General features: G+C 43.4%; 1 protein-coding gene across 1 annotated transcript in view; it reads right to left on the bottom strand.

The window, feature by feature from the left end:
• The window catches only part of LOC140462783 (piezo-type mechanosensitive ion channel component 2-like), a 423,249-nt gene that overhangs the window by 356,816 nt on the left and 41,857 nt on the right, over window positions 1-24,576 (bottom strand). Inside the window, exons 11-14 of the mRNA XM_072556051.1 lie at window positions 18,731-18,876; window positions 11,068-11,172; window positions 7,785-7,835; window positions 4,631-4,658 (exon numbers count right to left, since the gene is read on the bottom strand). Coding sequence (XP_072412152.1) covers window positions 4,631-4,658; window positions 7,785-7,835; window positions 11,068-11,172; window positions 18,731-18,876 — 330 coding nt within the window. The remainder of the gene's footprint in view (window positions 1-4,630; window positions 4,659-7,784; window positions 7,836-11,067; window positions 11,173-18,730; window positions 18,877-24,576) is intronic.

Here is a 24,576-nt window from a genome sequence, read left to right as displayed (position 1 = left end):
TTGGAGGGATATGGGCCAGGTGCTGGCAGGTGGGACTAGATTGGGTTGGGATATCATGGTCGGCATGGACGGGTTGGACTGAAGGGACTGTTTCCATGCTGTACATCTCTATGAGAGAGTTATGAGAAGAAGTTGAGTCGGTTGGGCATGTACTCCGTTTAGGAGAATAAGACATACAAGGTTCTTGGGAAACTTGACAGGATTGATGCAGAAAGGTAGTTTCCCTTTGTGGGAGAGTCTAGGACATTCAGGCAGCATCTCAGAACATGAGGCTCCACATTTAAGACAGAGGAGGAATTTCTTCTCAGGATAGTGATTCTGTGAAATTCTTTAGCATCGAGCACTGTGGAGACTGGGTAATTAAAACCTCAGATAGACAAATGTTTAATCAGAAACAGAGTCAAGGGTTGTAGGGAAAAAGGCAGGAACACAGTTGTGGATGATCAGGTCAGCCATGGTCTCAGTGAATGACAAAGCAGACTACGGGCTAAATGGCCCACGTCTGCTCCTACACCTTAAGGTTTTGATGGCTGAGGAAACAAAGATAAAAACAAAATAAGAGCTTATTCACAGCTGCCCCTTGACCCAACAAATACTCCATGTCATAAGCCTCTATTTTACAGTACTAGCTCATACATTGAATTATTGTGCTGCTGAACCAATGTAAGTAATGCTGTTCCTTGGTAAATCTGATGAGAAAAAAAATGAACTTCTTTAAGCAGTTAGAGAAGTTGTGATATGAGCAAGTCAACTGCTCAGAAGTTTCAACTTCCCATGTTTCTGGGGTCTCTGATAAGGAGAGACAGTCGTCAACACTATATTCAAGTTGGAGACTTTGAGGTGGTTCAGATGCACTTACCTTCAGTTACCCTGGCAAAGATAGAGGAATAAAATCCACTTCAAATCCCAGGCAAACTATAAAATGACTGGCAGACTTATCCAGAAAATTAAGATGGATGGGATCCACAGTGACTTTACACTGGAGTTCAGAATTGGATTGTCCGTACAAAGGAGAGAGTAGTGGTGGAAGAGTGCTTTTCTGGCAGGAGGTCCAAGACTAATGGAGTTCCACAGGGACCCATATTGGGACCTCTGTTTGTGATACATATAAGTGACACTTGAAAATGCAAATGGGTGGGTTAGTAAATTTGCAGATGACACAGATTGGTGGAATTGTGGATAGTGTCAAAGGTTTTCAAAGGATACCGTGGTATTTAAATCAGTTGCAGATATAGGTGGAGAAATGGCAAATAGAGTTTAATCCAAGTACCGAAAGGTGCTAAGTAAAAACTGTAGGACCTTGGAGTAAATAGAAGCAAAAACAAATTTTTGGGAAAGTTCAGCAGGGTCTGGCAGCATCTGTGAAGAGAAATCAGAGTTAACATTGCAGGTCCGTTCTGAGGGTCACCAGACTGGAAATGTTAACTCTGATTTCTCTTCATAAGTGGGAGGTGTTGCACTTTGAGAGATCAAATGTTAAAGTATACAATTAATGGCAGGACAGTGAACAGCATTGATGCACAAAGGGCTCTTGGGGCTCAAGTCCATAGCTCCCTGAAAACGGTCACTTAAGTAGATAGGGTGATAAAGAAGGCATATGCCGTGTTTCCATTTATTGGTCAGGGAATGGAGTACAAGAGTCAGGATGTCATGTTGCAGTTGTACAAAACTTCGTTTCAGCCACACTTAGGGTATAGAGGAACCTCGACCATCTGGCATTCAATTATCCAAATACCAGATTGTCTGGCAAGATCGCAAGGTCCCGATGCTCAGCTAAACCATTTTATCTGGCATTCGATTAACTGAACAAAATCATCCCCAGCTGTGTCCTTCAGGTAATGGATGCTCCTCTTTCTGTATTGTGTTTAATTCTGGTCTCCACATTACAGGAGAGATTTGGAGAAGGTGCAGAAGGTACAGAAGAGTTTTGCCAGAATGCTGCATGGATTAGAGGGTATGAGCTATAAGGAGAGGCCAAAAAAAAGCAGTGTTGCCTTCTCTGGAAGAACGGAGGCTGAGGGGAGATTGATAGAAGTCTATAAAAATTATGAGATGCATAAATAGGCTTTACAGTCAGAATCTTTTCCCAGAGTTGAAATGTCTAAAACTAGGGGCATGTATTTAAAGGGGAGGGGGGAGGAAATTCAAAAGGAAGAGATGTTAGGGACAAGTTTTTTTTGTACAGAGTGGTAGCAGTCTGGAATGTGGTGGAGGGAGATAGAAGAAATGCATTTAAGGGTTAAAGATAAGCACATGAATATGCAAGGAATGGAGGGATATGGACCAACAGCAGGAAGAATGGATTCATTAAATTTGGCATCATGGTCAACACACTGTGGGCCAAAAGGCCTGTGCTATACTGTTCTACGAGATGGTTTGTTGCACTTGCCCAGGGCATCATAGGGAGTACAACTGGAATTCTGCGCATTTTTTTTAAATAGGTAGAAAAAAACAAAGGAGATAAACACATTAGAAGCAGCTCAGAGACTATTGATTTAACTGAGACCTGGGTTGGGTCATAATCTGAGTCATACAGTACAGAAAAAGACCCTTCGGTCCAACCAGTCACACTCATGAGAAAAAGCTGGTCAAACTGGACCTCTCATTATTCCAAACACCAATTTTTGATGAACTGCAATAAGAGAGGGTGGTGCTGAAAAGAGCCAGGATAACTGAATATCTGAAGGCAGAGGTGGATTCGTAGTCACATTGGGGTGGGTGTGCAGAAAGAGAAGGGAGCCAGGGTAGGGGGCAAGGTGGGGTGGGAAGATGGGAAAGTAGAGGTCACAATCACCAGTCCCAACCTTATTAAACAGCAAAAGAATCATGCTCAAACTTTATTCATATGTACAGTATGAACAGAAAATGCATTCACTGTCCTTGAAATAGGAGTATTTCCCCAGGGGAATGAGGGAGTTGGAGGGGCTGGATTGAAACAAATAGATGAAGTTTTGTAAAAGGTCAGGGAACCAAAATACAGACCAGAAGGACTGAGGGATTGCATGTGTGACATTTATGGACAGTTCAAATTGTGTGGGATGAAACCTACTGTGGGGTGGGGGATTGTAGGGAGTTACAGAGCAAAGGATACACAGCTAGACAGCAACATTGATTTCCAACCTCCCATTACTCTGAAAGCTATGTAATTGGTGAAGTCAACAAGGTCAAGATCATTTTGAAATACAGTCATACAGCTCAAACAGGCCCTTCGGCCCAACTCTTCCAGGCCAGCCAAGTTTCCTAAATTAACTACAGCTCATTCTGTTGTAATTTGCACTCCATCAGCATGAAATGGTTATAAACATGATTTACGAATTGTGGACATATTTTGCATAACGTAAACTTTCTACTGAATGGGTGTAATGATTTTCTATTAATGCTTTCTACAGTGTGATTTTCTGATGCAGTTTTCCATAGCAAGGCTGTAGAGGAATACCAGTGTCATGTTATAGCACAATGGCATGTAGTTCAATTTGCATGCATTTGGCCACATCCTCCTGAACGTTTCCTACCTGTGTGCCTGTCCACATGACTTTTAAATGTTTAATTGCACCCATCTCCACCACTTTCTCTGACGGCACATTCCATACATACACACACCACCCTCTGCATGAAAATGTTGCCCCTCAGGTCCCTTTTAAATCTTTCTCCTCTCACCTTTAACCTATACCCCCTAGGTTTGGAGGAAGACCTTGCTGTTCACCTTATCTCTGTCCCTCATGATTTTATAGACCTCTATAAAGGTCACCCCTCCATCTCCTAACACTCCAGAGAGAGAAAAAGTCCCAGCCTATTCAGCCTCTGATTGGTGAGTAATGGGAAAGGAAGGTGAACCTTTGGGAATGTAAAGTAGTTTAACACAGGTATCTACGCTGCACATTGATTAATCTTTGCTGGAATTCTAATCTCAACAGTTACCTCCCCTACAACAGTGACAGCTCAGAACTGAAATATTTGATTCACTAGCCCATCTTAGCAAGTGTCTCTGGGAGATGCTGCAGATCGCCATCTCTCTGGAAATTTTCCATGTTCCTATTATTGCCATACTTACCTAGGTACAGTGAAAAAGAAGAGTTTGGTTTTGTTTGCAGGACAGGCAGATCATTTCACAAAGTGCATTAGGAAACAGAGCAAGGTGTATAATGTTACGGCTGCAGAGAAGGTGCATAAAGCACGAGACCATTACATTTAAAAATTTGAAGAGGCCATTCAGCAGTCTAACGACAGCAGAGAAGAAGCTGTTCTTGAATCTGTTGGTCTGTGTGTTTAAATTTGCGTCTTCTGCCCAATGGAAGAGGTGGGAAGAGATTATAACTGGGGTGGGAGGGGTCTTGGACATTGGCAGTCTTCCCAAGACCCAGCATATAGTACAGATGGAGTCAACCGATGGAAGACTGGTCTGGGAGATGGACTGGGCTGTGTTCACAATTCTCCTGTCGATTAGAAATAAGAAGAGTTCTTGGGTTTGAAATCATCCCTGCTCAGAGTCCTGTTTTTCAGAATTACAGCCACAATTCAGTGGAGTGGTGGGAAACCCATCACTATGGTGGGAAGACAATTAGTTCTTGCCTTCAGAATGGATTTCCATCAATCCAGTAACACTAAATGACACGAATGTTTGTGTTCTTACCATCATAAAGCACTCGGAACACATTTATCTGTAGAAAAGAAAGAAAGTAGTTACTAGAATTACTAAACAGGGAAGCTGAAGCCTATAGATCAGATTAACTGAAATTCATTATTACAGTCATTTAACACTAAGGCTTTAGGGCTGGGAAAGACAAAACCTCTATTGAATAATATCTCAGCTCATGTACATACATTAAATGGGGTGGTGGTGAACATGGGCAGGGGGTACAAGGGGGAATAAGCTGCATTCAGAAAACATATCATACAAAAGTGTGGAGGAGGAGATCTAGAATCTCTTGGTTCCACAGCCCCTGCAAAACAAAAAGTCACTAAATTTATCCAACAATAAAATGTTAATCTAATCTCACCAAGAGGGTGACAGTGGAAGGTTCTGGAAGGTTATAAACTGGTAGCGGACAGCCCCCTCAATGTGCTTCTACTTGGCAGTACAAAGTTAAAAATCACAACAGCAGGTTAAACCTGTCCAACAGGTTTAACTGGAAGCACACTAGCTTTCGGAGCGTCGCTCCTTCATCAGGTGGTTGGAGGACAATTGTAAAACAAAAGTTTTGTGATTTACATATGAAAGAAGTGAAACTATCATGGTATTCACACAGATGAAAGATTCAACAGACAATCAAGGGTTTTTTCAATGTATAATTTCAGTTCCATCACACTGTAAACTTTTGCTATAAATTCTGTGCCTTACAATGGTGTCCTCCACAACCACCTGATGAAGGAACGGCGCTCTGAAAGCTAGTGCTTCCAATTAAACCTGTTGGACTATAACCCAGTGTTGAGATTTTTAACTTTGTACACCCCAGTCCAACACCAGCACCTCCAAACCATGACTACTCGGCAGTGGCAGAGAGTCACAGGAAAACAAGCCCTCATTAGCTGGATATTTCTTCTACATTTCTGCTTGGAGAAGAAGTTGTTTAAATCAGGAAACCTTATTACAGCTGAAGACAACAGTCACTTTTAATAAATATTTAATAATGACAGTAGAGATAGCTGGAGAAGCAGTATGTTGTAGCTGCATTATGTGGGAGCTGGTGGACACTGATCACATCTGCAGCAAGTATCGGCTGGCCAAGGAACTCCAGCTCAGAGGGGACGAGCTGGAGTCTGAGATGTGAGCACAGTGATACAGCAGGAAAGAGTTCTTGGGAGACCAGTATACCTTTTTAGGTTAGTGACAGCAAATTTGGTTCAAGGTCAGGTAGAAAAGGCTGTGACTATGGGTTGAGGAATGTTTGGGGTTCCAGAACTCTGCGTTGGAGTAACCTCATCCATTATCCTTATTCAATAAGTAAAAGGTTCCTGTTCCCAGTGTGGGAAAGAGCAAAAGTGCAGGGTGGATGAGCAAACTCGCCACAGCACAGTGGTACAAGTGCCATTCAGTGGGGGACAGAGTAGAAAAAGAGAATATTGCAGTAAAGAGGATAGCATCATTTGGGAAATAGATACTGTTCTCTTTAGCAAAAATGGAGGGTCCCAAAGGCTGTGTTGTCAAGGTTCAGGTCATCTCTTCTGGACTGGATAGGAATTGAGGGCAGGGAAAAGGATCCAATTGTCCTGGCCCATGTGGTTACCATCATATAGAAAGGGCAAGGAAAGAGATTCTCCAAAGGAGTTACAAGTTGCTTGGAGCTAAATTAGAAAGCAGAGCCACAAAGACACTAACCTCTGAATTAGTGCTTCAGCCACGTGCAAGTTGGTGTGAAATAAATACAATGAGAGAGGCTCAAAGATGGGTGTGGGAGAAGTGGGCCCTCACTCACTGGGCACTGGCACTAGTACTGGGCAAAGAGAGCGGTGCTTTCAGGACCAGCTACACCTGCACATTGCTGGCACCACAGTCCTGTCGAATTGTATAATCAGTGTATCAGAGAGTCCCTACAGTGTGGAAACAGGGCATTTTGGTCCAACAAGTCCACACGTCGATTGCGGTCAAGTCTTTCATCTTTTAGAATGGGCTGCAGGTTTCAGTTCATTAATATTTTATAAATTCCTACTTTGGAAATAGAACCGTTCTGACTCAAGATTGGGATACAGACTGACTCACTTCACACCTTTAATACATTGTCTGAGCAGAAATGTCATTTTTTAAATGTAAAAACTGTAACACTTGAGAATGTGATGGCTAAATATGTTAGGCCTTTATTCGTTAGAGCTTAGGAAAAAAGAGAGAGAGTGGGGGTGCGGTGATCTTGTTGAGGGGGCTCAACAGGTTGGGTGTTAGGAAAAGGTTTCCACAAGTGGGAGAGTCTCAAACAAAAGGAGAGATAGCTACAGAATAAGGGGACATTCATTTAAAACTGAGAAAGGAATTTCTTTACTCAGAGGAGTGCCTGTCTGGAATTCTCTATTCCAGTCAGTCAGTTATGGTGGATTGATCACAAAACATCAAAAGAGAAGGGAGTTAGATTGGAGATATTGGAGGGTTGAGGGCTACGCGTAGCTGGCAGAAAAACAGCACCGAGGCCCAGGGTAGATCAACCAGGTCTTGTTGGATGGTGGGCTACAGAACAAAAAGATACATGTCATGAAGCTGGAGTTAAGCAAAATTGGCACAGTAGTGAGGACAGCCAATAGCCTATGACTCCACAAAGTCGACATGAACAAGAAACCTCCTCTATGGTAAAGAAAAGTTGAGACAAAGACATCAACCTAAAGAAATTAAACTCAACTGAGTGCATTGTCTTACTGACATACTTTACGATGCATTTTTCATTCTGAAGTTGGATCTGAACATTGTGTAAACTTAACTTAACTCCAATGATAATGATCTTCAATTACGGTACTGTTGATCGAGCACCCATCACTATGATATCAACCAGAATGGAATTGTACTCTCTATGTTCACAAGTACTGGAGAGTTACAGCCTGATATTTAAAATGCCTGAAAGCCCCACAACTGATAAAAATGTCCCTGAATTGTTAAGTTAGGTTTCGCTGTGCTAATGTGATGGTTTATCGCTGCTACAATAATGCATCCCAAAGTAATAGTACTGGACTGAAACCTGTTAAGGAAGAGTACAGTTCATTGTAAAGAACCCAGTCTATAGCTAGGATCAAGTTCCTTGACATTATCTGAAATTAGAGATGAGCTAATTTCTAAGCTAACAATCAATTCGACTGGATAAGTTTACCTTGCTGTTGGGGGTCAATGCTGTCAAGCCACTTGCAGCCCCACCCATCCCCTGAAAATAAAAAAGTCATCCAGACAGAGGGGAGGTGAAGCTTTCACAGAGTCATAGAGATGTACACCATGGAAACAGAGCCTTCGGTCCAACCCGTCCATGCCGGCCAGATATCCCAACCCAATCTAGTCCCACCTGCGAGCACCTGGCCCATATCCCTCCAAACCCTTCCTATTCATATGCCCATCCAAATGCCTCTTAAATGTTGCAATTGTACCAGCCTCCACCACTTCCTCTGGCAGCTCATTCCATATCCGTACCACCCTCTGTGAAAAAGTTGCCCCTCAGGTCCCTTTTATATCTTTCCCCTCTCACCCTAAACCTATGCCATCTAGTTCTGGACTCCACGACTCCAGGGAAAAGACCTTGTCTATTTACCCTATTCATGCCCCTTATAATTTTGTAAACCTCTATAAAGGTCACCCCTCAGCCTCCAATACTCCAGAGAAAACAGCCCCAACCTGTCCAGCCTCTCCCTATAACTCAAATCCTCCAACCCTGGCAACATCCTTGTAAATCTTTTGAACCCTTTCAAGTTTCACAATATCTTTCCGATAGGATCTCCAGAATGTCTTCCCCCTCTAACGTCTTTGAACCGGTGCTTCATGGCAAATGTATGCCTGCAATTACTCCAACCCAAAATCCCAAGTTTTTTACATTGAAAGATACCCGTCATCTTAAATGATCCATCTCTGCTTTACAATTTATTATCACAGATTTCACATTTTTTCAAGTCATCAGCCAGCTACAAGATTATCCTCCCAATGTTTTCACTGAGGCAGTTATCAAAGATGAAAATAAATAACCCAAACAAATCGCTAATGATGGAACTCCAGCAGTGACCAGCCCCATCCACCTTACCCATATCTCCTGCACAGAGCTGCAACATTAATAACTGTCCTTTCAACGTACACAATTAATTCATTATTTCGTCAAAGATCAGCCATTCAATCACTACCCAGTTTTCCATTGCAGCTTATTTTCCAATATGGAAATCGATAAATATTTAACCAAGTTTGGCAATAAATTATATAAAATATTCAGATAAATGGGATCAAAGAACTATGATCTTTAAAAGGAAGTTTAAAATGGTTTTGTCTTGTTCCACTTGAATGGGATTACTTGCTAGACCCTGAAAAAGACACTTGAATATAATTACCTTTTTACAGAAGTGACAAACGAGAGCCCAGACGAAAAAAAGCTCCATTTGGCAAGAGAAGCAGAACTGGAAAGCAAATGTTTTCATCGTTAGTCACTTTCAGATCTGGAAACACAGGATACTCTGAAGAAACAGGAAATGACCTCGGATACTGATGATGCATCCCGTTGCCTGAAAGGTGCGGCGTGCATTATGGAGACCAGGAAGAATGGACGGTTCAATATTTAGCCAACACAAAGTACACTCTCTCTACCTCATGAGGCTCAGTATACTGCAAACACATTTGCTCACCTGGTTAAAAACAATGACTGCAGATGCTGGAAACCAGATTCTGGATTCGTGGTGCTGGAAGAGCACAGCAGTTCAGGCAGCATCCAAGGAGCTTCGAAATAGACGTTTCGGGCAAAAGCCCTTGTCAAAATCAGCACATAGTTCCTAAAGTGTACAACAACGTGTAGTATCAACTGAATCCCAGAGGGAACAACTAGGAACCAAAAGAGATGAGGGAGAGGAGTGTACTGGAACTCTATTTTTGAAATTGACAAGACAAGTACAACCAGGACGTGTCATTTGAAGGTTTTACCGGCCTTTTCTGTCTGGGACCTCTGGAAATAGATTTAAAAAGTGGAAAATGTCAAGGGCCATTGACGTGTGTCTTCTTGATCAGAGACACAAAGGGAGAAGGTGGTTTATTGTCAGCCCCACCCCTGTACAGGCATCCTCACTCATAGCTGGGGAAGCAGCCAAGGATGCTGGTAGAAACACTGCAAAGCCACATAGAAAAACCAGAAGTACATTCAAACTAAGGATTCCCAATGGAGTGTAATCCCATCCTCACTCAATTTGGCAATAAGAATTCATTGAAAGCCTCAACTAAAATGTGCTTCAGTGCAAATGCCACAAAATAGATCAAACAGTAGAGCACAGGAACAGGCCCTTTGACACATGTCCGTGCTGGCTAGGGTGCTAGTCTAAACTAATCCCACCTGCCTGAGTATGGTCCATATTCTTCTATTCCCTGCCTGTTCATGTGTCCGTCTGAATGCAAAAGCAATCCAAGTTAACCGAACCTCCCCCCTCAGTTTACACTCCAATCCAGGCAACATCCAAATAACCTGCTTTCACCCTCTCCAAAGCCTTCACATTCTTCATCTGTGGTGACCTGAACTTCACACAAATGTGGCCTGACTACAGTTTTACAGAGATGTAAAATGACTTGCCAACTTTTGTACTCCATGCCCGAACCAATGAAGGCAAGTATGCTTTATGCCTTCTTTATTACCTTGTGTTGCCAGTTTCAGGCAGCTCTGGACTTACCCTCTCTAAATAATAGCTGCGATGTGGTGGTGTCTGTGTTGGACTGGGGTGGATGAAGTCTAAAATCACGCAACACCAGGTTGTAATCTAACGGGTTTATTCAAAAGCGCAAGCTTTTGGAAGTTCCTCAGTTGCCTGAGGAAGGAACAGGGGCTCTGAAAGCTTGCAGTTTCAAAAATAACCTGTTGGACTATGACCCAATGTGATTTTTAACATCTAAGAATCAGTGGAAAATGTCATCATGCTGTTTCAACACTGCAATATGTGCAAGTCACTCAAGAGTGGCTCAGTCCATCTTTTGCCTACACATTGGGACAATTCTCTTTAGACCACCCAGAAATGTGAAGTTTCCAGTTCTGTTTGCCATAAATTGGACGCATTTGTTTGCTCCATTGGAACAAAAAAGGAAGAAAAAAAAAACTAAAGGAGGTAAAACAAAACTATTAACCATGCTCATTTTCACACAAGTCTCCCAAGAGTTCAGTCATATATTGAAATATGTATTCTGTACAAATAGTCAAATTGGAGCCTCATTTCCCTATTCTCCTACTAAAATTTTAGAAGCTATGGAGTCTGTGTTCAAATACTGTCTTCTAGACATTTCAGAAGCTATGGGCTCAAAGAGCACCATGGATATTCTAGATTGCTCAAAATTCTTGAGCACCTGAATTTTTTTCTAATAGAGACTGATGAAGCCCAACAAATACTGGGTTGTGCCAGATAGTAGAGAGCAGGAATAATTGCACTGATACTCACTTTGTCTTTCACCATTCTGCGATTTCCCACTTCTCTTTTCGTTATGATCTGACAACTGCACACAAGTTCTTTGATGTAAAGTGAAGCAGCATAATGAAATTCCTCCTGTATGAGGACAGAAAATAAAAGTCACAACCAGTCAGGCCAGAAACAAGTCGCAAATATATCACGTGTTGGCTGTTAACTTGGAGGACAGATGTTGCCTTATTTGAGTATGTGAAGGGCTAAAAAGCAGTCCATACTGCTCGGTTGTGGTTGTCGAATGGGAATACTATCCTACTGCCACATAATAGTTATCATCTTTCTTTAAATTGAAGCAGAGATGCTACAAACATATGGATGAGCAATCGTTTTAGAACGTCCCCCATTACCATCCTTACTGAGAGGTCAGCACCTAACTTGTGCACACAAGGGAGGAACCAGTGCTTTGAACTGCACCCTGGTCAAATTTAGCATTTCTTATGAAACTTTCGATTTCAAGACACATTAAAGCTATCCCTGTCACTGGGAATCAATTTGCGATTTGCACGCATTGGTCACTGGGAACAAAGTTCAAGCAGATGAGGAAAACGCAAACCGATTTATGACAAAACTTGCCGAGTGTTTTTATATTTCAGTGACTGGCGGGGTACATTAGTGCAGTCTACATACCAACAAGACATCAAACTGAATCGGTTTACAAGGGATGCCAAACATCACAAGTAGAGAGAAATCAAATGATTAAACTTCATAGAAGAAATTAGATTTTATTTCAGTATATTGTAAAACGTCATCAGTTTAACAGTCGTGCAGACAAACCTGGTAAACCTGAAGAGTAAACACAGGTGAGTGTAACTGGGTCTATTGAAATAGACAATGAAATTCCTGAAATGTCATTACAAAGGGTTGAAACGTGCACATTCTAAACCTTTGCAACAGTTTATCCACCATATGACAAGTATTCAGAAAATGGTGTAGAGTTTTAAAAGGTAATCAAAGTCCACAAATTAAATAGCTCAGAGGCATCTCTCAGCTTCTTCATATTCCATATTTAGGTCCTTATCTCAGGAAGAAATCACAGCTCCAACCATAACAGGGCAAAGACAGATCCCCTCCTTATGTTCCCTCTTCCCCTCCACTCCACAGAGTATGCCCTGGACTAAATTTGGGAGAGTTATGATAATCATTGCATTTTTTGCTGTACTTTTACCTGTATGCTGATTCAAGGATTGAGAATTAGAGAATATGACAGCTTAAAGAGCTATTTCAGCTAAAATTTAGTGGCCTAATGATGTTATCACCAGACCAATAATCCAGAGACCCAGACAATGTTCTGGAGACTGAGGTTCAAATCTCTTCACAACAGAATTCACAAAAACAGCAAAGTCTGCAAATTCAGAGTCTAATGACTATGAAACCATTGACAATTGTTGCTAACAACCCACCCACTAATGTCTTTCAGATAAATCCTTACCTGGTCTGGTCTACATGTGACTGCAGGCCCACTGCAATAAGATTTCATAGAATTTCATAATCCCTACGGTGTGGAAGCAGGCCATTTGGTTCCATTGAGCCCACACCAACTTCCCAAAGAGCATCCCACTCCGCATCCTACCCATCCCTGTAAACCTGCATTTCCCATGGCTACTCTACATAGCTTGCACATCAATGGACAGTGTGGGTAGATTAGCATGGCCAATCCACCGAACCCACACATCCTTGGACTGTGGGAGGAAACCTCAGCACCCAGAGGAAACCCACGCAGACATGGGGAGAATGTGGAAACTCCACAGTCTCCTGAGGATGGAATCAAACCCAGGTCCCAGGTGCTGGGAGGCAGCAGTGCTAACCACTGAGCCACTGTGCTAGGTTCATCAAACTGCTGAAAAATCTCAGAAGGAATAAAACCAGATAGACCACCTGGTATCAGTCTAGACACTGGGATCAATAATGGCAAACATAGTTCTGTTGATTCTGTAAAATCCTTCAGAGCCCCCAACAATGGGACAGCAGTGTCTCAGACTAGCCACGCAATAGCCTGACAATGTCCAAGTCATTACTATCACCATCCCTGGATATGCCCTGTCCCACTTGCAGAACAGACCTAGCAGAGGTGGTGGCAGTGGTATATAGTCAGGAGGGAGTTGCCCTTGGAGTCCTCAACATTGACACCAGACCCTATGAAGTCTCATGGGCAAGGAAATCTCCTGATTACCACATACCATCCTCCCTCAGCTGATAAGTCAGTACTCTTCCATATTGAAGACAACTTGGAGGAAGCACGGAGGATGGCAAGAACACAAAATGTACTCTAGGTGGGGGACTTCAATGATCATCACCAAACGTGACACTGCAGCAGCATGACTGATTGAGCTGATCAGGTCCTAAAGGAAATGGGTGCTAGGTGGAGTCTGCAGCAAGTGGTGATGGAATGAACAAAAGGGAAAACATACTTGACCTTATTCTTACCAGTCTGTCTGCATCTGTTGTGACAGTATTAGCAAGTGACCATAGTCCTTGGGGTGCGAAGCTGCTGCTCAATTAACAAGGTTACGCTTTCCTTGGCCTTTTTATTTTCAGAGAAGTCATAAGTGACAGACTCCAAAAAGTCTGGGGTTGTAAGGTTTTAGGACCAATTTGATTATAGCTAACGGATACTGCTTCAGGCAAAGGGCTTTCACTTTTTCAAGAACACACTTGTACAATGAAAGGGGAGCGGTCAGTTCTCCCAACTCAGCTTTTCTCTGGCTTGGTTTGGTTTTTAGCAGGAGTGTGGAAAAAGCTGCTGGACCTAAAGCAGCAGGCCCAGGCTGGTACTTGCTTTCTCTGACATCCAGCCTGCAATCAGCGATTTTATCTTTTGTGCTGAGGGGTGTTTGGAGGGATTGTTGCAACTCTTTGGGACAGTATTGTTAAGTTGGGATAGTGTGTTGAATTTTTTTGGAGAGGTTAAATTATTCTGTTCTTTTGTTTGTGTTTCATTCTGTAATCTTGTAAATAAATTCAGTTTTGTTTAAAACTAAGAGCGGACTCTCTCCTGGAATATCCACTTTACAGCTGCTTAAAGCAACTAGCAAAGATGGGTCCAGGCTACTGTCTTGGAATGTTTTGAGGGGGCCCTACCTGGCCTATAACAGGGGAGACAAAGTCACACCTTCACACTGAGAATACCCTCCATTGTGTTGTATGGCACTATCACAGTGCAAAATGGAGCAGACTTAACAGATCGAGTGAGGATATCAACAAAATCAAAAGGTTATATATAGTATATATTATATAAAACTAGATATATGACCCCTCAAGAGGGGTCTCTTGGTTAGTGATCAGCTAAAAGAATCAATAGAATGCGGTCTGCACAAAAGGAAGGGTCATTAGTTTATTGAATTAAGGCACCTTGACACAATTCTGTCCAGCAACACAGATAGAAGCTTCTGAGTTCCATGGTGAAGTTGCACAATTGCATTCAATACCAATTCAGGTCTGGGCACCTATAAGGCTTTGTAGACCATCAACAGCAGAATTGTACTCCAGCACAATCTACAACATGATGGCCTGGTAGAACCCCCAGTCGACCATTACTATCAAGCCAGGGGGATCAACCCTGGTTCAATGGAGGGGGCAGGAGGGCATGCTAGGAGCAGCACCAAGCATTCCTAGCAATTAAGTGTCAACCTGATGAAGCTACTAAACAGGACCACTAGCATACCAAACAGCATAAGCAGCAAGTGATAAACACAGCTAAGCAATCTTGCAACCCTGCCAGATCCAGTCACGAATGGCGGTGGACAGTTAACTAACTCACTGGAAGGGGTGTCCACAAATATCCCCATCCTCAATGACAGAAGAATTCAACAGTGTAAATGATAAAGCTGAAGCATTTACAGCAATCTTCAGCCAAAAGTGTCAAGTGGATGATCTATCTCTGCCTCTCCAGTAGTCCCAGCAAGACAGACAGCAGTTTTTAAGTCAATTTGGTTCACTCCACGTGATATCAAGAAATAGATTAGATTACATTACAGTGTGGAAACAGGCCCTTCGGCCCAACAAGTCCACACCGACCCGCCGAAGCGCAACCCACCTATTCCCCTACATTTACCCCTTACCTAACACTACAGGCAATTTAGCATGGCCAATTCACCTGACCTGCACATCTTTGGACTGTGGGAGGAAACCGGAGCACCCGGAGGAAACACACGCAGACACGGGGAGAATGTGCAAACTCTACACAGTCAGTCGCCTGAAGCGGGAATTGAAACGGTCTCAGGCGCTGTGAGGCAGCAGTGCTAACCACTGTGCCACCCACAAATAGTTGGAGACACTGGATATTGCTAATGCTACAGGCACTACCAACAATCTGGCAAAATCATCCTGAAGGAGTGTGCTCCAGATCCTGTCACACCCCTAGTCAAGCTCTTCCAGGACAATTACAACATTGGTATCCACCAACAAACGGGGAAAATTGCCACAAAAAATTACCTCTGGGTATGTTTTGTGTACTCAAAAAGTAGGACAAATCCAACCCAGACAATTACAGCACCATTAGTCTACTCTTGACAAATAATAAAGTGATGGAAGGTGTCATGAACTGTGCTGTCAAGCAGCAATAACCTGCCCAGTGACACCCAGTTTGGGTTCTGCTAAACCCACTCGGTTCCTGGCCTCATTACAGCCTTGGTTCAAAACATGGCCAAAAGAGCGGATTTCCAGAGGAGAGGCAGCCTTTGACAAAAAGGCCACAATTGATTGAGGCTGGCATCAAACAGCCTGAGCAAAACTGGAGTCAGAATCAGGGGAAAGCTGTCTGCAGGTTGAAGTTGTGCCAGGTCCAAAGAAAGATGGTTGTGGTTTTTGGATGCCATTCATCTCAGCGTCCAGACATTTCTGAGAGGGTGTTCCTCAGGGTAGTGTGCTCGGTCTAACCGTCATCAGCTGCTTTAATGCCCTTATCTCCATCATAAAAGAGAGAAGTGGGAGATGTTCACTGATTACATAACGTTCAGCACTATTATGACTGAAGCAGTCCACGTTGAAGTGCAATAAGATCTGGACAATATCCAGGCCTAGGTTGACAAGCAGCAACTAACATCTGTGCCACACAAATGCCAGGCAATGACCATCTCCAATAATTGATAACCTGACCATCACACTTTGACATTCAATATCATTTACTATTACAGAAACCTCCACAAAAACCATCCTGGGGTTACCAATCTGCAGAAATGGGACAGTGGTTACAACCACAAGTCAGAGACTAGGAATACCATAGCAAGTAATTCCCCACCTGACTCTTCAAAGCCTATCCACCATCTACAAGGCACAACTCAGGAGTGTGTTGTAATATTCCCCACTTGCCTGAATGGGTGCAACTCTAAACAACACAAGCAGCTCAATACCATCCAGAACAAAACTGCCTGCCTGATTGTTTGTGAATGCGCTGCCAATCAACTCCCTCCACCAATGTTCAATTGCAGCAGTGTGTATTATCTACAAGATGCACTTCAGAGCTGCACCGGAGGTACTTCGGCAGCACCTTCCAAACCCATGAGTACTTCCATCCAGAAGGACATGGGCAGCAGATACATGGGAACACCCCACCCCCTGCAAGTTCCACTCCATCCGGATTTGAAAATATATTACCGTTCCTTCAGTGTTACCAAATCAAAATCCTGGAATTCCCTCACTAATGGTCTATCTACAGCACGTAAGATGTAGGAACAGAAATTAGGCCATTCAGCCCATTGAGTCTACTCCACCATTCAATTGTGGCAGCTAAGTTTCTCAACCCTATTCTCCCATTTTCATCCCATAACCCTTGATCCTCAAGAACCTGTCTCTGCCATAAGTATACTCAATGACCTGGCCTCCACAGCCTTTTGTGGCAGTGAATTCCACAGATTCACCAATCCTCTGGCTGAAGTAGTTTTTCCTGATCCTGTTCTAAAAGGTCTTCCCTTTGGTTCTAAGGCTGTGCCCTCAGGTCTTAGTCTCCCCTACCAATGGAAACATCTTCCCAACATTGACTGTCCAGGCCATCCAGAATTCTGTATGTTTCAATTAGATCCCATCCCCATCCTTCTCAAATTCATCAAGGAGAAAGCCAGAATCCTGAAACATTCCTCTTATATTAAGCTTTTCATTCCTGACCATTCTCATGAACTTGCTCTGAACATGCCCCAGGGCTAGTACATCCTTCCTTATAGACAGGCCCAAAACTGCACATAATACCCCAAATGTGTGCTAACCAGAGCTTTATAGAGCCTCAGAAATACATCCCTGCATTTATATTCAAGTCCTTTCAAAATAAATGCCAACATTACATTTGCCTTCCTAACTGCTGACTCAACCTGCAAGTATACCTTGAGATTCCTGGACTAGAACTCCTATGTCCCTTTGCACTTCACATTGCTGAATTTTCTCCCCATTTAGGAAACAGTCCATATTCTATTCTTCCTACCAAATTGCATGGCCTCACACTTTCCCACATTGTACTCCATCTGCCACTTCTTTGCCCACTGTCCCAACCTTTCCAAATCATTCTGTAGCCTCCTCACCTCAATGCCTCCTGTCCCTGTGTCATCTGCAGACTTAGCCAGAATGACCTCAGTTCCTTTGTCTAGATCATTAGTATACAAAGTGAAAATTTGCAGTCCTAACAGCCTTGCGGAACACCTGTCACCGGCTGCCATCATGAGAAGGACCCTTTTATCCCCACCCTCTGCTTCCTGCCAGACAGCCAAATTTCTATCCATGCTAGCATCTTGCCTCTACCAGCACGGGCCCTTGCCTTACTCAGTAGCCTTCTGTGTGGCACCTTGTCAAAGGACCTTCTTGACGTCCAGGTCCATTGGCTCTCCTAGATCTAAACTGCCCATTATTTCCTCAAAGAATTCTAAGATTTGTCAGGCACGGCCTCCCCTTCTTGAAGCCATGCTGACTTGGCCCTATTTTACTATACACTTGCAAATATTCAGGAATCTCGTCCACATGCACTGCAGTGATCCAAGAGGAGGGTTAACCACCTTCAAGGGCAACTAGAGACGGGCAATAAATGTTGCCTAACAACATCCACATCCTACGAATACAAGATTTACACCCATTTCTCCCACCATTTACACACCCTGCACTCCTTACCACCTCTTACTACACTTTCTCTTAAGGGAGTTGCTTCATAGAAATGTCCAGGCTGCTTGAAAGTTTTGGGTGGCATAATTCCCCATTCATTCAGAGCACCCTCCAATAACCTTGAATGTTTCCAAGTTGGAATGGCTCCATTTTGGAAAATATTCACTACTAGCTCATTTTAGCTCTCAAATCTTTCATCAGATCACTTCCTCAACATTCTATTTCAGAGCTACTTTCCAGAGAGTTAATCACAGACCAAAAATGATCACTTTTATGCTATATGCACATTCCCTTTGAATCATTCAAATGCCAGCTCATTGATAGGGCCCAGGAGACACTTAAGGCACCAGATTAAAACAAACTTCAGGATCAAAAGGAAACCCAATATATGCATGTCTCTCCTCTGCTGTTTGCGATTGGTGCAATGTGCTCTTAACTTCTGTTAAAGATGTTAACAATACATAACACGAGATTCACAAATCCCAGGAGGGAACGCCAAATCTAATAAATGCATTTATTTAGAGTTGTTGGGAAACAGATATTACTGTTGGCAGCAACTTACAATTTCCACGTATTCATAACCCATGCACAAAGCCTTGCTCATCAGTGTAGGAATTTGGAATTTATATTTGTCCTTAGAATCCCATGTGAGGTTGGTTGCATCCATCCACGATATAGGCTTTGTTGACATCTGTTCTGAAGTCATGCCTAGAAAATAAGGAAGAGCATCTTTTCAGAAATCTAGAAGTCTTCATTTCAGGAATGCCGTCTGTCACAGATACAACCAATTAATTGAAATGTAGAGACATACTGACAGACAGCTAAACCCAGTCAATATCCAAATTCCCACCAATTGCAACAGCAGAAAGGATATGAATGGAATAGGAAATCCATTACGTTCCTCATTCAAGGGGAAAGTGAGGACTGCAGATGCGAGGGGTAGTAGAATCAAAGTTTCAGACACAAGCCCTTCATCAGGAATCAATGCCCGAACAGTCAATTCTCCTGCTCCTGATGTTGCCTGACCTGCTGTACTTTCCCAGCACCACACTCTCGACTCGGTTTCTCCCTCAGAGTACAATAACAGTTACAAGAAAAAGGCATCGGTGTCTTTTGCACATTGTAGGACTACCTCATTGGAATGAAAAAGAAGAACTGTCATGGGAACATATATCCAGGGGAAAGACAAATTCCCAGGGGCAAGTAATGAATCTGTATTCAGTTACTGTCAGATCAGAGTTTTATATATAGGGCAGTGATGTATTGGATCTATTTCTGGCCAGTATTCCGCAGGAAGTTTATGCAAGCTTTGAGGGCAGAATAGACAACTTAATTCTGAACTTAATGTTGAAGAGTCTGAGATGTTTTCATTTGCAAAAAATGATCATAATATTGCATTTAATTGATGTATTCAAAGTTAGAGCAAGATAGAATAATATTGGATGCGCAAGTGGGAAAAGCATTGAAATACGTAGAATGTTAACAGCACAGCACAGGCCCTTCGGCCCTCAATGCTGTGCCAATCTGAAGCCTATTTAATCCACACTATTCCATTTTCATCCATATGTCTACCCAATGACCATTTAAATGCCCTTAAAGTTGACAAGTCTACTATGATTGCAGGCAGTGCGTTTCACACCCCTAAGAAACTACCTCTAACATCTGTCCTATATCTATCACACACCTCCCCCCCCACCCAATTTAAAGCTATGCCCCCTCATGCTAGCCATCACCATCTGAGGAAGAAGGCTCTCACTGTCCATCCTATCTAATACTCTGATCATCTTGCCTGCCTCTATTAAGTCACCTCATTCTTATTCCTGACACACCTATAGAAAGCCTTAGGGTTTTCCTTGATCCTATCTGCCAACAACTTCTCATGTCCCCTTGTGGCTCTTGGCACTCTTTAGGTCCTTCCTGGCTAACTTAACACTCAAGCGCCTCAACCGAGCCTTTGCATCTCATCCTAACATAAGCCTCCTTCTTTCTCTTGACAAGAGATTTAACTTTTCTAGTAAACCACAGCTCCCTCGCTCAACCACTTCCTCCCGGCCTGTCAGGTACATTTGTGGGCGGCACGGTGGCACAGTGGTTAGCACTGTTGCCTCACAACGCCAGAGACCTGGGTTCAATTCCCACCTCTGACGACTGACTGTGTGGAGTTTGCACATTCTCCCTGTGTCTGCGTGGGTTTCCTCCGGGTGCTCCGGTTTCCTCCCACAGTCTAAAAATGTGCAGGTCAGGTGAATTGGCCACGCTAAATTGCCCGTAGTGTTAGGTGCAGGGATAAATGTTGGGGAATGGGTCTGGGTGGGTTGCACTTCGGCGGGTTGGTGTGGACTTGTTGGACCGAAGGGGCCTGTTTCCACACTAAGTAATCTAATCTACATACTTATCAAGGACCTGCAGTAACTGTTCCTCGAATAAGCTCTACACTTCAATCGTGCCCATCTGCTGCAGTTTCCTTCCCCATCCTATGCATCCCAAATCTTGCCGAATTGCATCATAATTGCCTTTCCCCCCCAGTAATAACTTTTGTCCTGCGGTATGTACCTATCCTTTCCAGCACTAAAGTAAACATAACAGAAGAATTGTGGTCACCTCCCTCCAAATCTAACACCTGGCCAGGTTCATTACTCAGTACCAAATACAAACATGGTCTTGACCCTTTTTGGCTTGTCTATGTACTGCGTCAGGAAACCATCCTGCACACATTGGACAAAAACCTGACCCATCTAAATTCGTGGCTCATTGTTCTAGCGGTATGGTTCTTGCTTTGGGACTTCTACACTGAAGATATGGGAGAGGCCCTGGGTTCAAATACAAGACGCACCCTTATTTCTTTGGGTGGTATAGTGGCTCAGTGGTTAGCACTGCTGCCTCAGTGCCAGGGACCTGGGTTCAATTCCCACCTCAGGCAACTGTGCCAAGTTTGCATATTCTCCCCGTGTCGGCATGTTTTTCCTCCAGATGCTCTGGTTTCCTCCCACAATCAAAAACACGTGCAGGTCAGGTGAATCGGCCATACTAGATTGTCCATAACAATATGTGCATTAGTCAGGGGTAAATATAGAGTAGGGGAATGCAAATGGATACGTTACTCTTCAAAGGGAGGGTATGGACTTTTTGAGCCGAAGGGCCTGTTTCCATATTGTAGGGAATCTAATCTACTTGAACTATGGTATTTCCAGTCAACATTTGGAAAGTTCAACTACTGTTACGCTCCCTCCTATAGAGAATTATCTTAAGATATCCTTTCCTCTACATGTCTGGAGCTATTTGGAGGCAGATGGAAAACTCTCAGCAGGGTGACCTCTCCTTTCCGGTTTCTAACCTCAGCCCATACTATCTCAGTAGACAAGTCCTCCTTTCTGCCACTGTAATACTGTCCTTAACTAATGCACCAGGTGAGGAGAATTACTTCCCACTGAGAGTAAATAATGTTTGAAACACCCTGTCTTTAGGGGCAGACAGTGAACATAATGGAGAATTGACAGCTCTTGAAGAGTGGATCAGGAAGCATTAGCTTTTACGATCAGCCCAGACTTCCCTGCTTTGGAGAATGTGCAGAAGGGGTTTCCCAGGATGCTGCCTGGATGAGAGGGCGTGAGCTATAAGGAGAAGTTAGAAAAACTAGGGTTGTTTTCTCTGAAGCGCAAAGGCTGAGGGGAGACTTGATAGAAGTCTATAAAATTATGAGACAGGGTTAACAGTCAGAATCTTCCCCCCCCCCCCCACCCAAGAGTCAAAATAGCAAATACCAGGACGGGGGGCTGCATTTATGGTAAATGGGAGAAGGGTGAGAGGGGCAAGTTTTTAATACAGAGTGGTAGATTCCTGGAGCATGCTACAGGCAGATATGAGGGGAGTATTAGGGGGCTTTTAGATAAGCACATGAATATGCAAGGAATGGAAGGATATGGATCATGGGCAGACAGAAGGAATTAGTTTAACTTGGTGTCATGTTTGGCACAATATCGTGGACAAAGGGGCTTGTTCTTGTGCTGTACTTTTCTATGTATTCCATATGCCCCACTATGCCAGCCTGTCCAAGTCCTTCTGCAACCTCAGTGCTTCCTCAACACTCCCTGTCCCTCCACCTCTCCGTCTCATCTGCAAACATAGCAACAATGCCCTCAGTTCCTTCATCCAGATCATTAATGTATAATGTGAATTACGGTGGTCCTAACAATGACCCCTGTGAAACTCTCCTAGTCATGGGCTGCCATCCTGAAAAAGGCACCTTTCTCCCTACTCTGCACCTTCTGCCAGTCATCCAATCCTCTATCAACACTAGTACCTTGCCCCTAACACTATGGGCTCTTACTTTGCAGCCTCCTGTGCAGCAACAGTTAAAGGCCCTCTGGAAATCCAAATGGCTCATGCCCAACAGCTCTTCTTTCTCTCATTTTTCATTACCTCAGAATTCTGAACAGGTTTGTCAGGTGTGACCTCCTTTTGACAAAGTCATACTGATTCAGCCCTATTTTATCCTACACTTCCAACTGCTTCAAAATCTCATCCTTAATAATGGACTGCAAAATATTAGCAGTGATTGAGGTCAGGCTGACTGGTCTATAAATATCTTCTGCCTCCCGCCTCCCACCTTCTTAAACAGACGACATGTTACATTTGCCTTTTTCCCAACCCTCTGGGACCCTTCTTGACTCCAATGACTCTTGAAAGATCACCACCAGTGCCTTTACAATCTCCTTCAGAACCCAGACGTGTAGGATGTCTAGTCTGGCAGACCTACTTGCCTTCAGACCTTTCAGCTGCCCCTTGACTGCCTTCAAGTTCTACTATGTTCCCCTTGACTGCCTTCAAGTTCTACTGCTAAGTCTGATGCAAAATACGTATTCACTTCCTCTGCCATTTTCCCACAATATTTCTCCAGCCTCATTTTCCAGTGTCTACTCTTACCTCTCATCTCTTGCACATCTTAAAACAAACTTCAGCAATTTTCTTCAGTAGCTAGCTTACCCTCATTTCATCTGCCTGTATTTATAATTAGATTTGTATTTCATATTCTCTTTGCAGTCTAGTTTTCACAGGATCTAACACTGAAAGACATACAAGTATTATGGCTCTCTCAATATTGTTGTTTAATTTTATATACAACATACAAAATCAATAATCATTACAATTGAGTGGGTGAGATTAAGTTGCTGATTTACCAGACCTTGCAGTTTTAGAATATTGGTATAGGCATACAAATTTGTAAAACTGCTGCATAAACAGGATGAAGACTACAATGATATTTTGGGTAAGGCTGCATTGTAAGTACATGGAAAGTTAACTATAGATTGTTAGACCCAGTCCTTCCACCCACTGCCAAAGTCAGTTTCTTTGTTGTTTCAGTTTACCTCCCTAAGCCAGCAGCCTCAGAGTTGGGCATTTGCTGGACTCCAAGATGGTCAAGATAGCAAACGATGACATATCCCTCCCAGATCGTCTCAACGCTTTCTATGTTCGCTTTGAGCAGAATTTCTGCAGAGAGGTAACACCTATTCTGACAAGTCCTGACGAACCTATCCCAACTGTCACTGCAGAGGTCAGATCAGTTTTCCTTCGTGTGAATCCAAGGAAAGCAACGGGACCAGACTGTGTACAAGGCAGTGTACTCAGAGCATGTGCAGATCAACTGGCAGAGGTCTTCTCGGACATCTTCAACCTCGCCCTGTACAGGCCACTGTCTCTGCCTGTTTCAAGAGGGCCCACATCATCCCTGTGCCTAAGGTGGCTCATGCAGCATGTCTCTGACCACTGCCCAGTGGGTCTAACTTCAGTGGTCATGAAGTGCTTTGAAAGGCTGGTCATGGCATTATTCAACTTGACCCACTCCAATTTGTCTATTGGATCAACAGATCCGTGTCAGATGCCATATCGCTTGCCCTTCACTCCTCCCTAAAACATCTTGACACCAAGAAGAGCTATGTAAGAATCCAACTCATTGAAGGCTGAACTGTAGTCAGCACTAATCCCCTCCAGACTGATTACTAAACTTGGGGATCTCTGACTAAGCCCCACCTCTCTGCAACTGGATTCTCAGTTTCCTGACCCACAGGGCACAATCAATGAAGACTGGGGACAATGTTTCATCCTCACTAACATTCAACATTGGAGCGCCGCGCCACCCGCCCCCCCCCTCCCCCACCATGGGTGCATACTCAGCCCCCTACTGTACTCACTGTATACCAATGACTGCATCACCAAATACCAGACTAATGCCATTTACAAGTTCGCTGATGACACCACCATAGTAGGTCGAATCTCAGACGATGACAAAACAGACTACAGACAGGAGGTGGAAGACCTGGAAAAATGGTGCACCGAGAACGATGCTTGCAAATACCCCCCTACACATTAACAGCAGAGGTGGAACGAGTGGCAAATGTCAAGCTCCTG

This window comes from Chiloscyllium punctatum, chromosome 37 (genome assembly GCF_047496795.1).
Source record: "Chiloscyllium punctatum isolate Juve2018m chromosome 37, sChiPun1.3, whole genome shotgun sequence".
NCBI classification, from domain to species: Eukaryota; Metazoa; Chordata; class Chondrichthyes; order Orectolobiformes; family Hemiscylliidae; genus Chiloscyllium; species Chiloscyllium punctatum.
This window is presented reverse-complemented; position numbering and strand designations above follow the sequence as displayed.